The 14,738-nt window shown below is 31.9% G+C and overlaps 1 protein-coding gene across 2 annotated transcripts; it reads right to left on the reverse strand.

Annotated features, from left to right (window-relative positions):
- Positions 1 to 753: 753 nt before the first annotated feature.
- LOC146924905 (uncharacterized) lies at positions 754 to 10,285 on the reverse strand. Of its 2 annotated transcripts, XR_015010302.1 has the most exons (4): positions 10,114 to 10,285; positions 8,784 to 10,005; positions 1,090 to 4,115; positions 754 to 988 (listed from the first exon to the last, which is right to left on the reverse strand). XR_015010302.1 is itself a non-coding variant. In XM_085709862.1 (3 exons), exons 1-3 carry the CDS (start codon positions 10,143 to 10,145, stop codon positions 1,212 to 1,214), a joined length of 4,158 nt encoding a protein of 1,385 aa, XP_085565988.1. In that variant the 5' UTR covers positions 10,146 to 10,285; the 3' UTR covers positions 754 to 1,211. The 2 variants fall into 2 exon arrangements, 1 of the variants encoding a protein (XP_085565988.1); XM_085709862.1 differs by having other exon boundaries at positions 754 to 4,115.
- Between the last annotated feature and the right edge of the window lie 4,453 nt (positions 10,286 to 14,738).

Raw genomic sequence — 14,738 nt, forward strand, 5'->3', positions numbered from 1 at the left:
AAAAATTATGCATTTATTACTTGAACAAGTGTTTGGCTTATACACCCTCTGGTCACTATTATAAGCAAAAAACTACTTTTTAGATTCATTCATTAAATGATGTATGTGGTCTTTATTATAGACCACATACATCATTTAATGAATGAATCTAAAAAGTAGTTTTTTGCTTGTAATAGTGACCGGAGGGTGTACTCCTTAGGGAACTAATTAGCATAAACTAAAAATTAATGATGACAATGGAAAGTCATGAGTGACTAACTGGTGAGACAGAGAATACTTGTAGAAGACTAGAAGTATATGGCTAAAAGATAACTGAATGAGGGCCAACTGCAACACTTTGCCTGCCAACTTTTTATGTTAGACTTTGGTAAAATTTTATGCTTACTTCGTGTTACATTATGAATAAGTATGAAAGAATATCTGGTACTAAATCACAACTTAATTAGTGTGTGTATCTTTTTTTGACAATGAAAGTGTGTGTGTCTATTATAGCATATTTTGTTCTCATAACAGCTTAACCAAATTCTTTTTGAGAGCTTTGTAAACATATGGTTATCTTCTAATTTCTCAATATAAAAACTAAAAAAAATAAAAAATACTAGAAAAAAAAAAAGCATAATTATTTTTGACAGTTCAGGTTAATGTGGGAGTATCAGAAATTCAGAATGTAATTAAAACAATGGCACTTTATATGGTGGCTTCAGTGGTACGCAATAGCTTATTAAATTAATTTATAAAGACAGAAGTTCAAGATTTATTGAATAGGTTTAGCAATCTTATGAATTTGTGAGAGATGTATTATGTATTATACCCTTATTCAAGATTTTTGTAAAGTCATTGAACAGATGCGAGTACCTGACTCAAAAATAGATATCAAAAGCATCATCTTTGATGATAAAATTCTGTAAAGATCAAAAAACTTCAAAACTGAGTTGGATGATCAAAAGCTTGGATTGATTTAGTTCAATTTTCCGTCGGTTTCAGCAACCTGGCAACATTGATACACGGACAAACTTATTTATTATGTTCACAAATGGATATATACTATAAAAGGAAAAAAACCAGATATGATAAAATGATATGACTTACGCCTAAAATCAGTATACTTTAGTCTATTGTCTCTGAATTTCTAGATTCCTATCAAAGTCAGTAGTTGCAAATGAGAACATGGCAAAATAGATCGCTCTTTATTAGCTATCTTGATCCATATTTCAAGAGGATTTTAGGATATGCTTAGCTCTTTTAGGACCAAGTCGGACAGGACTAGATCTTATCGTGCCGTTCGGTTTAAAAGAATCAACAGCAGGATAACTTGTAGGATTTAGATTTTGTGCCACATTCTGGAAACACCTACTTCTCGCAATCTCCACTTGTGGATCAAGTACCACTGCTCTTTTGTTACATTGCAATTCTACATTTGAGTTTTCTCGAGTCAACTTTGTCATGCGACTCATGTTTTCTCTCACTTCTATATTGGATACCTTGATAGGTTTTCTGGAATCATCAAAATTATCTGCAGGTCTCTTCCTGATATTTGTGCGTGGATGATGGTCTTTGACAACCATACCATCCAACATTACTCTGTCAACGACCTTATTTATGTTTCTAAAACCATTATTCATGGTAGTGTGTGTAACTGAAGCTTGTGGAGATTGAACAATTGATGCTGGACAAAGAGGGGTTGTCTTCATGGGACCCCGAGAAATCAAAGGATTAGAAGAGTAGAGAACTTTTGTTGAATGATTAGGAGATGCCGTGATAAAATTATTTCCCCATCGATTCTGTGGAAAACTTTGATCAGCTACGCCAGAAAATTGCTGAGAATAGGTCCCGCTTAGCATGCCATCTGTTGAGCTTGACAACCAAACTGTATCACTTCTATAAGGCCCCTGACTCCAATATGTTTTGGCCTGTTCATTGGCAGCAGGCTGCAAGAAAGGAAATCCAAAGGCTGATTTTGTAACATGAGGATTTTTGTTCCTGCCATTTAGCTCACCGTTTCTTGAACATGTCGGCTGATTAAAATTGCAAGGAGTGGGTAATACCTGTGGCCGAGAGCATGGTACTGATGGTTTAGAACCAGCTATAAACAGCTCTGAAGAGTCATTGGGTGTCCCATTATATACTGTATATGAGGTGGATTCCTGAGCAATAGAATTGAAATAAGAACCAGCATTTCTGCCGACTCCGAGACTTCCATTTTGAGAAACATGATTACTTTGCATATCAGTAAACTGTTGAGGAAATCCCTGAGTGCTTTGTAATCCATGAGTACTTTGAATTTTTTCGGACTGCAATACGCTATCAGTTGATCTTTGTAAAGAGGAACCAGATACCCAATCCGGCTTGGAACATCTTTGCAGTAAAGAATTTTCTAAAGCAGTATATTCAGCATAATGCCTTCTTTTGGATTCCTCATCGCTCCAGACAACTCCTGTAAATTGCTGTGGCTCTTGGCTGCTTCTAGCAATCGGAACATCTTTACCCATCAATCTCATTGTTGGTTGGCTGGAACTTAGTGAGATATGATCTGAACCTTCTTTCAGTGAAACCATCCCATTTCTGTTATGATTCTGCACTCTTTCACGTTGGTTCTGTTCAACACACGAGTTATGTTTAAGGAACTCGGAATGTAGTGGCTGCACATGGTGACTGGAACACATTTCAGAATTAGGTGGATGGATATCTTCTGTTTGACTGCATAACTCGGTCACAGCTAACCTGGGTGGATAATTAGGTAATGAATTTGAACCCTCTTTTCCTAATGTCTTCTGACCAAAATGCCTCTCATTAATGCTTAAATTTTCCTGGTTACTTTGACAGAGAATATTATTACTAGACAAGCCACTTAAAGAACCTCCTAATGGACTTGATGTCTCCAGCTGGTTCGTACCAACATCTCCATTTGAACTGAAATTGATCTGGTTCGTTCCAACATTTCCATTTGAACTGAAATTGATCAGCTCACCATGAGAATTGAGTGGCAAACCGAAAAAGTTGGGATCCATACAGCTATTTCTTATGCATCCTTGTCCCCAGCTTGAAAAAGGGTATGATTTATCAATCATATCTTCAGGAAACATATTATCCAACTGTTTATCATCCAAGGTCTGGTTACTATTACCATTATCTCCATAATAAGACGATGAAGGTGATGGAGATTCAGGTTTTTCACTTACTTTGTCATATGGAACAGAATAAGATGATGAAGGCTCCAGGAGTGTCTTTGTACTTGCATTTTTGTTCACAATGTCAACCTGAAAAGTAGGATCCTCCGAATAGTCAATGAACTTTCCACCGAAACTGAAATCTCCAGATTCACTCACTTGTATATTTTTAGCACACATTTGCCCTTCTTGGACTGCCGAAAGAGGTTTAGAAAAATTAACTGTAGTTATGTTGCCTCCATCAAGAAGCTGTGAATGATTATCGTCATAAACTGCCATCTTGGTTAATAATTCAGACTTCTGTTCTAACTGATGTGATTTCTCTTGATTGATACTTGGCTTCAAGAAATTCAGTCCCATGACTTGTTTCAGAGTACAAGAAAACTGTTTGCTTTCAGTTATTGGGCAAACCTCTTCTCTCTTGTCCACTTCTATATTAAGGGCAACGTGGTCATAATTTTTGTTTGCCTCAAAACTTGAACATTCTTCATCAGTTCCAGAGGACTGCTCCTTTACAAATGAAGTGGCCAGTGCATCTGAAGATGTGCTAAACATGGTTTCATCAAATGAGTATCTCTTTTCCGGACCAACTATTTCATCTTTATATGAGAATTTGACATGTCTGTCAGAGGTTAGCACTTGATCATATTCATCACTTTCTTCAGTACCATCTTGAATTTTGCATGCATTTGATATCTTTCCAGAAACATGATTAAAATGGTTCTTAAAAATGCCTCGAACAGGAGAATCTGCTTTTTGCCACTTTCCAACTGAGTTATAGTTTTTAACCTGTGGCTTTTTTTCTACTGATAAGCCATTTAAACCCAATTTCTTTCTATGGACAGAAGGTTCAATGTCTTGTAGTGCACCCATTTCATCACCAATTGTATCTCTTAGTTTTCTGCAACTATTTACATCAGTTTGCACCTCATGCTTGTTAGCACTTTCCTGAGATAAACAAGATTAAAAAATTATTGATGCTCTATTAAACATAATCTCAATAAGTTGAATAAGCTTTAGACCATACAAGATACTCATGAATTATTTAAATAGAAAGGTATTCCACTGTATAATCTTCAATCACATATTATGTATAAATGTAATAACACCACTGGTTTTTATAGCAGCCTTTTACTGGAGGGCTTTTCGGCAAGAAAGGGGAATAGAAACCGCCAAAAGTTTAATGCAAAAGGTAAATGGTGAACAAAAGAGGGGGGGGTGAAAGAGGAATAAAGTAAATAAAATTAATAATACTATAAAACAGTGTACGGTGATACCGAAAATCTGTTCCACAAACTGTCCATGAGCAGCAGGAACAAATCTTATGTTCTTTCAACAATTCCAAACTGCATATAGCTCGACAATTATGTGACTTCATCTACACAATATACAGTTTCCAGTTAATTTGACGTCCAAAGATGAATGTCCTTAGCAGTTTCCTTAAAAATATTAAGTTATTAGAATTCTTATTTTGTTCATCAAAAAGTTCTCTGCAAAATATTAAGTCAGCTGCATTCATGCTTGTATCTTGTAAAGATAATCAATTCCACATGGAAATTTTCAGGAAAACTATACAAAAGAACATTTTTCTCCACCTTTAATGATCAAATCACAACCCAAACTACTCCATAAACGAATTCTTTGATGATCAAATCACGATCCAAACTTCTCCAAAAACAAATTCTTTGATTATTTAATGCAGAGTCTTTTAACATTTCAATCACTACAATGTGGAAAAGACTTTTTTAGTGATAATTTTTTTTGTTATAATTCTTTAGTGACTTTTTATTAAAATTTAATTGGTGTTTAAGTGCCAATTCATACAAAAAAAATAGTGAAAACTTATCCATTTTAAAATACGCTATTAATTAAGATCAATTACAAAGTTTATTTTATGCTTCAGAAAGCCTCAAATAAAAGTTTATTTCAAGATTGAACCGACTAAGCATGTTTCTGTATGAATTTCTCCATGGGTTTCTTGAAGCTACAAATTGCATTGGAGAGTTTGTAAAACGTGCAGCAATACACTGTGGTTCTTGAACTCATCAAACACATGCTGAGTAAAGAACTGAATTACGTCCTTCTAGACTTCAAGACAAAACTCTCGAATTTGGCCATTTTAGTATTTTATATTCAGAAGAGGAGAACCTAAAAATTTATATTAAATAAATAAATGCATGGATCATTTGCTTACATCAATGAAAAACACATTTAACAATAAAAGCTAATAAATTATTTTCTTAATAATACATACCAAAAAGTGCTTTTAGTTCATAAGGTTATACTTATACAAATTTAAATATTCTCTTATAAATATTTTTGTTAAAAATTCTATGCGTGAACGGAAGCTTGCACTTTTCGAATAACCATTAAACTAGACTTCTTGTAAAACTATATGATATGAAACTGCATATACCAGCAAGCTAGCAGAATGCATGAGAACTTCAACACAAAATCTTATTTGTAGGCTACTTCCACAAAAAAAAATATTTATAGGCAGTCATGCATAAAAAAAAAAAAAAAAAAACTATTAAAGCTCCCTAAAAAAAACTATTAAAGCTTCAACTTAATAATAATAGTAAATATATATCCCTAAGTTGATTTTACGTAATAAATAGATAAAAAAAAAAAAAAAAAAACTTTACAATGTTATCCAAAATTCATTTTGAAAAATAAAATATAAAATTCTGCCAACAAAACTTTGTACTTAAACGCTTATGTACTTTTTTATTCGTTTTTTGTTAACAAGCTCTTATATATATGCTTCAAAAAAAAAAAAAAAAACTCTTGTATATATGTACTTGTTATTTTTTGAAGTACCACTTCTGTGTACTTCATCCCCAGTTATAAATATCAAACAACTACATGTATATACCAGCAAGCAGACTCCGTGAGCGCTTTCATTCAAAATCTTATTTATTTATAGCGCATAATAAAATCTATTAAAAACATTTTTTTAGGTTCTAAATATCTTTTAAAAATTACTTGTTAATAGAAACTGCATAGCCCAAAAATCCATTTTACTATATAAATGGAGTAAAAATATCTCAAAAATTTGGTACAAATATTATTTTTAAAAAATTTAGTCGTTATTCAAAGTCTGTGTTTAAAAGATTGTGCACTAACACAGTAAGTATATCAGTATATGTAAGTACGTAGATACGACTGTACGAGAAAATGTTTTCTTTCAGTTCATTACCTTATGTCTACGTTATAATTGTAAGTATATGTAAGTACGTAGATACGACTGTACGAGAAAATGTTTTCTTTCAGTTCATTACCTTATGTCTACGTTATAATTGTAAGTACGTAGATAAACTTGTACTAGAAAATGTTTTCTGCTTTGGTTCCTAGTAGTAGTTACTAGTTACTCTTTTTTTTTTTTAAGGGAATACTAGTTACTCTTTGTTATGATAAAATAATAAAAAAAATGACTACCACGTGTATTTATTCACAATTTTGCTTAATATTCTCCCGTATTTGTTATTATTTTTTTGACAGAAAAATATACTCCCCTATTAAACATACTGTACTTGCACTACCAAAAAAAAACATGCTGTACTTTTATAAAAAAAAATGGAAAATACCAATTGTTACGAAAAGAGTTTTTATGAAAACAATGAATTTATAATTTCACCATGTTGTTAAAATCATATCTAATTCTTTTTTATTAAAGGAAAATCAAGAAAAATGAGTGGATCCTTTAAAATGACCAGAAGTGTTCAAAGAAGGTTAAAAAAATCTACGAAACCTACTAATTTAAATAAAATGAAAAAAGTATTTGCACATATTAAGTAATACTCATGTATATATGAATTTTCGTGAAAGTGGAGAGGAGAAGAATGCCACCTACTTTTTTTTTTTTATTTGACAAATGCATGAATTAAGATAATACTTGAAATGTTTTTTTGGTAATAATTTTTTTTTACCTTTATAGAATGAGTTCGATTTCGGAGTGGAACAATTTTTGTACTGAACTTTGCTTATGTCTCGACCAAACTCCGAATTATTATGTCTCATTTTTTCAAGAACCAGAGAATTAACACTAAAAATATATAATGCACACTTCTGAAATTGACAAATAATAACCTCAGTTTTTTTTGGTAAAGGACAAAAAATAACCTCTATAAAATTGTATTACATGTTTCGTATATCCCATTCAAAATTTTGTAGCTTTTTTCGAATCTTAATGCTGAAATTTCAGTGTACTTCAGTTTTATAAAGATTGATAGGCAATGTAAAAAAAAAATGTTTTTTGATAAATGGAAAAAATAAAAATTATGATTATAGAATCAATGTCCGAGGACCTTGTCGGAAAATGAATTTACTAGATTAGTAGTAAACGTCAAGACTAGTAACAATACACTACAGAAGTTGTTGCTTCAAATCAGTTAAGTTTTTTAATTTACATGTTTAGTAAGATTACATGTATTTATTTGTGCAACCATGGCTGGCCTTAAAGAGAGTATACATTTAACAACTTCCACTTCCAAAAAAAAATCACCAAGCATAACCATGAACTGAAACTATTTTAAGCCTTCTCTTTCAATGTCTTTATATACTTGTCTTAAAAATTTCAGATTGTTTTCTGATAGAAATTTACCCTTTAATTCTTGACCAATTCATCAAGTAATTCTCCCCACAAACCAACACTTTCACAATATGACCAAGTATATATATGATATATCATATATCTATCAGACCACATAACAGAGGGTCTAAAACCATCATATACTATACTATAACTTTACAGTTACAAGCTTACCACCCCCTACTTAACTCATGTACCACTATGCATAAAACACGTCAGAAGATACACTCATGCGATAATGATCTATAACATCCCAATTAGTCAGAGTATATTTTTTGTATGATACTACATATGTGTACATCTGGAAATGCATATGACATTCAACATTCCAAATCACTAAATACACTTCTGACAGACCAATAAAATGATCCATCAAATTATGGACCTCCACTTACAGATATCCCAAAATATATGCAGCTGCTCATAAACCTCATCTCCTACGTTTGAAAAACTCTAGGCAAAGGAGACAAGAACATGACAATCTACCCGTGGCCCATATGAAAATTCTCCACAAATTATTAGTTAATAGTGATGGGGTGAGAAAAAAGCTCTTGTACATGATTAGGCTCAGCTCTTCCTACCTTGTAATCCAAGAGTGGCCCCTCGTAGCTAGGGTACTCTTACTGATTATACACACAGTCACACACCCTACAGCTGGAGCATCATCCCCTTCACTGCCTTGTGAATTTCCTTCCACACACGAAGAAACTTGTGTTGTCTTAATTTTTAACTTCCCTTTCCCAACTTTTAATTACCGTGTTGTTTCGCTCAATTAGTACTGTTAAATTACTAATCAGATTTTTAAGCAGTAATTTTATGCAAAAAAAGCAACACATAGAATTAGGAAAACTTTAATCACACAGCAAATAACATAATTAGCAAAAACACTATGTATCGGGTGATATTTTATGTATAAATTCCATCAATTTTACCCTCATTAACCATGAATTAGCTTGAGATAATGGAAATAAAAATCATATAACAAAAAGATTAACTTTATATTTCATGAGACATAAAATACATACCTTCTTCCGAGTGAACTCACTGTTGAAGATGTTCATCTTTTTCTTCTTTTTCATGTTCACCTTCTTCTTCTTCACCTCATTGTTCAACAACACACCACTATCACGGTACTTTCCCATCTTCTTATTTATCTTCTTAGTCTTCTTCATCTTTTTATTTTTGCTGTTTTTGTTCAAACTCTTCTTGTTCTTCGAAATGGAAACAAAAGTAGCAGCAGCATCAGAAGCACTAGATTCCTCGTCGGAATAATCAGAGAATTTATCTTCATCTTCTTCAACCTCAACAGTCTTACTCTTGCTGTTGTTGACTTCAATCGGCGGCACAACATTGAGAATCTCAGCAATAGAACGCTTCTTTGGAGCTTTAGGTTTAGATTTGAAACCAGTCCTCACCGTCTGACGCCGTTCATCTCTAACAGCCTTCCCTAAACAACTATCAATATGAGCGTTCACCGCCGTCACAGTAGCAGCGTTGAAATCTTTACAAACAGGACAAATCATCTCCAATTTCTCCTCCTCAACTGACAATTTCTCCGATTCTTTCGCCGATTCACCACCTCCAGGTTTAGATCTCAACGCCTCTAGCCGTTGCGAGAGCCACCTGAACTTCCTAACAGTAATCGAAACTTCATCCTCTTCAACAACATCCTCTTCAGGTTGTAACTGCAACAATTTCATCACACTCTCGTTTTGCATCGGTTCCCCTTCCTCTTCCTTCTCCTGATGCTGATTCTGATCCTTAACTTTGTCTTTATCCACCACTTTGAAAATCTCAGCTATAGAACGCTTCTTCGGCGACTTTGATTTTGATTTTGATTTTGATTTTGACTTTAACGACTTTAACGCTTTGGATTTAGAATTCATCATCCTCATATGACGACGCTCTACTCTAACTGACTCAGCTAGACAACCGTCAATGTGAGCGTTTACTGCTGTAAGAGTAGCAGCGTTGAATTCACGACATACCGGACAAATCATATCTACTTTTTCATCATCTTCAGCACGAACAGGAGGAGGAGAAGCGACTTGATCAGATTTGGATGATTCAATTGTAGAAAATTCTTGTTGAGCTGAAGATTGATGATTTTGATTGGATCTGCTAGGGCAGGGAGACATAGGAGGAAGCCAAGAGTGAAGTTGGTCGCGCGTGAGTTGAGGGTTAGAAGTGGAAGTGAATGGCCAGCATTTGAATACATCGATAGACCTCATCTTAGAAGTGTACTCTCTGAATCAAATCAAATCAAAATGAGTCAAGAGTTATATTAAGTAAGTTAAAGATCCATTATGAAATGAAACATGAAATAAATGAAATATTATGATATGATATATATACCTTATTGAGAATCCATCAAACCTAGAATCCATGATATGATCTCAGTAGTAGTAATAAGAAGAGAGAGAGAGAGAGAGAGAGAGAGAGAGAGAGAAGTACTAGTTAAGAAGGAGGAAGAGGAGAGAGAAACATGAGATAGAAAGAAAGGGTAACGTTATTTGAGCTGGGTGGTGAGAAGAGAAGAGAAGAAAAGAAGAAAAAAAGGGGGGAGAGAGAGTGTGTGTGGGTTTAGCTGTGTATGTTTGCTTTTCCCTAATTTATGACTGAAAGGGACGTATGAGAGAGAGAAAGAGGGCTCTAGAGTCACGACAGAAGCATAATAAGAACGGAAAGAACTGGCGAAAGTGAAACAATCCTATATATATTCATTGTCTTTTGATATTTAAAAGTTTGAAGGAATGATATGCTTCCTCCGGTCACTATTATAAACAAAAAATTACGTTTTAGGTTTATTGAATAAGTGATGTATGTGGTCATTAATATAGACCATATACATCATTTATTCAATAAACCTAAAAAGTATATTTTTACTTATAATAATGACCGGAATGAGTATATTTTAACAAGCAATAACCATAAAACAATTGTATAAAAATACATTCCTTCTAAGAAAAAATTGTATAAAAATACATATAAAATAAATGCTGATTTGATTTTAAAATTGAAAAAAAAATGTTATTAAATTAAAAATGGTATAAAATGTATGTGGATTATGGTGTTGGATAACTTTTGAATTGTTAAAATAATTTTTCTCAAATTTAAGATTATTCACAGTGAAAATAGTTTAACTTCTTTATTACTCACTTTGTATGTTTGTCATTTCCACACATATTAAAAAATATATTTAATTTTGTATTAAAAAGAAAATTTTAAATGATTTTATAAAATTATTTCTCATTAATGATTTAAGAAAGAGAAATTAAAAAAAAAATTAATAGAAGATAGAGTGGTATTTTTTTAAAAAAAAAAGGTGATGCACGTAGCACTACCATATATCGTTAAACCAAAAAAAAAAAAAAGAGAGAGAAATTAGGTCAAGACCTTCTCACAAATACTTGAACCTATAGTTAGGTAACTCTAGCATGTTCTTAATATAATCTTGTTTAGCACACTATTAAGAGGAGAGGAGATCAAGACAACTTAGACAAGAGAAGAGAGAGTTAAATCAATGTTAGGTAAACTATTAGCAAAAGTGTTTCCATCCTTATAAATATGAGTCATAATAAATCTCATTCTTGGTTCTATCTACATAGTTAATCCACTTGTTTCTTAAGTATCAAGGGACCATATTACAAGACTTAAATGGAAGCATCACTAATTCAGAGTCCGTTTCCAACCATAAATTATTCCAATTTTTTGAGACAATTGTCTCTATAGCAATCATAGGAACAATGATTTCAACAATAAAGGCAGATTCAGTATTTAATCTATTCGTAAAGTGGCCAAGACAATTACCACATGAGTCCCTGAAAATGCCTCCATAAGAAGCTTTTGAAGGATTTTTTACCACTGCTTCTTTTGTTTAACCTTTATCCAGATGACAAGAGGAGGGATCCTAAGAACTTCTTTGAACAAGGGGCGTCCTGGAGAGATGAATACTGACCTTCAATGGTTTAAGAATCACAAACTCTCGCATATTGCCAAAGGCGGTTTGATTTGTATAATTCCCTGTTAATAACCATATCAATGGCAAACTTCCATTTCACATGTTTGTTTTGAAACCCAGATCGTTTCTTACAAATCAAATGATGTTTAAGATATGCAACCTTGAACAACAACTTTACATTGAGGAGTCCAACGTCTCTCACAAAGAGACCAAATATCATTAAGTGAGTTGAATTGTATAGCGAAATTAAAAATAGAGGTCAACCAAAACCACGATTAATATTTTATTGGTAATAAAAATAAATAGTATTATAGAAAGGAAAACATTAATATTTTAATATGTGTGATTATCGTTGCGATCTATTTATAATTTGATAAAATAAAAATTAAGAATCAATGTGAGAAAAAAAAAATTAACTTGGATCTGTTATTTGTGCGCTGGCAGAATCAATGTGAGGGGAAAAAAAAGTCATGAAATAATATACAAGTCATAAATTCAAACATTAGTTCAAGTAAAGACTACAAAATTCAATAAAAAAAAGTAAAGAGTACAAAATTGAAAGAAAAAAAAAACACTTTAAACTCGTGAGAGTAGACTATCATGAGAATCGAGTTAACTCTTCTTTAACATCATATAAAAGAGAATCGCTGAAAGTTGACTCAATTGATAAGATATTAACTCATTTATAAGGCCGTAGATTTAACTTTTACTATTGATATGAAGACTTCTTTAATTGTAAATACCTCTTTTAGCATTTGATAAGTCTCAAGGCTTGCCGTGATTTTTATGAGTCCTCCAATGTCAACTTAATAGCCTGTTTGGTATAGTGGTGGGAGCATAAATACCACTTCCCAATGCTAACCTACCGTGATTTTTAGGAAGCTTAAAATTGTAGCTTTTGCCAAAACGTGGGTACATGCCTTTGCCACCGCCGTAACAAACAGGTACTTAACTAAACTTTTTTCCATAAAAAATGAAAATTCAAGAAATTACAACATGAGAAAGCAATAAATAGTCAAGACTAGTATACGAAAATTAAAGTTAATACTTTATTAATATTGCAACAGAGAATATAAAATATGTTAAATTATTTTGACTAAATTGATTTATATTATAGAACAGGTGAAGTAATTAATTTTGCTAATGAACTCTTTTTCTGCAAAAATTCTGCAGAAACCTCCAATCGAAAATGAGAGATGAATTCTTCAAGATATGGATCTATCTATTTTAAGGAGACATTCCTTATATTTTATATAAAAGAATATTTTTATTTTTTTGAAAAAACAGTGTTAAGTAGAAATTAAATGAAGCAAAGAATGTTTTTCTCTAACATTGTCTTATAACACAATACTAAAAAAATTAAGGATTTTTTTTAACTTAAACTAAATCAAAATGAAGGTCAGATCCCGACAATTTGCTTCTTAAAATACAATAGGACTATACTGTTGATGAGTAGAAGAAATCTCTCCTTCATGGAAGAAAGGGATCATGCAAGTAGCAAGTATAATTAGTGGAACCCACTTTCACTGCTTCAAAGTAAGAGGATAATTTTTGTGTCGTCACGGTCACAAATTTAAATTGTTTAAAATGCATAAAAATACATATTAATTAATTATTTTTATAATAGTTAAAAAAAAATTGGTCCTTTTATTTTATCTCTATTTTTGTGTTTCATAATTAAAATTTGTTATTGTGACTTAATATTTATCGAGGCGAATACCACTTCTTATGAGCGTCATTATTATCGATATAGTAACCTATATATCTTTGTAAAGGAAACTTGAGTTAACCATATGCAAGCATTATGTCTATGTGGCACTTCTAAAAGAGCTTATTCTTATTCTCACTCTCTCTTATTCTAAAATTCATTGTGGCACTTCTAAAAGAGCTTATTCTTATTCTCACTCTCTCTTATTCTAAAATTCATTATTTAGATGAGGAAGAAAAAAAGTAAATTGCCCATTGGAAGACTCCAAATCAGTAACTGCCATTTCCTCATGTATCTTCTATTTATATACCTTTCAATTCTTTACAAAGATTTATAGATTAATTAATAATATGCTTCACCAACAATGTTCGTAAGAGCATCACCATGAATATTCAATACCATCAATTGGGCGAGACAATAAGACACTATAATGTTTCCTAAAAAAAAAAAAGACACTATAGTGTTGGAGTTTTGAACAAAGAAAAAAAAAGTATAGGAATAAATCGTAAGGGCTTTGGATGCATGCGTGTAGTCATAGGATATTGAAATGTTTTTATTTTTTTATATGGAAAAAATAAGATAACAAAATATTTAAGATATTTTAGAATTAAGATGAATAGGCCTATCAAAAATAATAAAATTTAATAACTGTCTCATATAGTACATGTAAAAATCCATCCATAAGACTATAACTAAATAGAAAATAACAAATGAAGGATGGATTTGATGTTCTAAGCTTAGAGGTTGGTGACATATATCACACTTAAATGCTTCTCATTCCTCAGACTCAATATAAATGTAACTCCAAATGACTTTCTAATTTTTTGTAACTCCACTGTCGATAAAAGTTATTTTTGTAACTCCTTTGGCCATTCACATCTTAAACCATCTTAATTGAATTTATCTCTTTCACATTCCTCCAAAATAACCTATAAAATGAAAATGTTTACTGCATAATTTTTCATATTCACTCTCACTTTTATAAGTGTCACTTATCCTACATTCATTTCTTCTCATTCTACACATTTGATAGTTCTACTTAATCTTTGAGTGTTTCTATCATGGTGCTATTGATATTATCATCATATTCATTTGTACTAAAGTTAATGTATATTTCTTATTTTTTTCAGGTTGAAAGAAATAATTTTTGCACTACAAACATGGTGCTATAATGTATATAAAAAGGTACTCATAATTCCTCTTATCACAATATTATTCATTCAAAACTAATATTTAACTTAAGTTACAAAAACTTCTCGCAATACTAATTCTTCATTTTTTTAAACACCATAATATCAACAAGTAATTAAA

The sequence above is a fragment of the Medicago sativa genome, chromosome 5 (genome assembly GCF_051527215.1).
Source record: "Medicago sativa cultivar Bolivia chromosome 5, Bolivia_mono, whole genome shotgun sequence".
Lineage (NCBI taxonomy): Eukaryota > Viridiplantae > Streptophyta > Magnoliopsida > Fabales > Fabaceae > Medicago > Medicago sativa.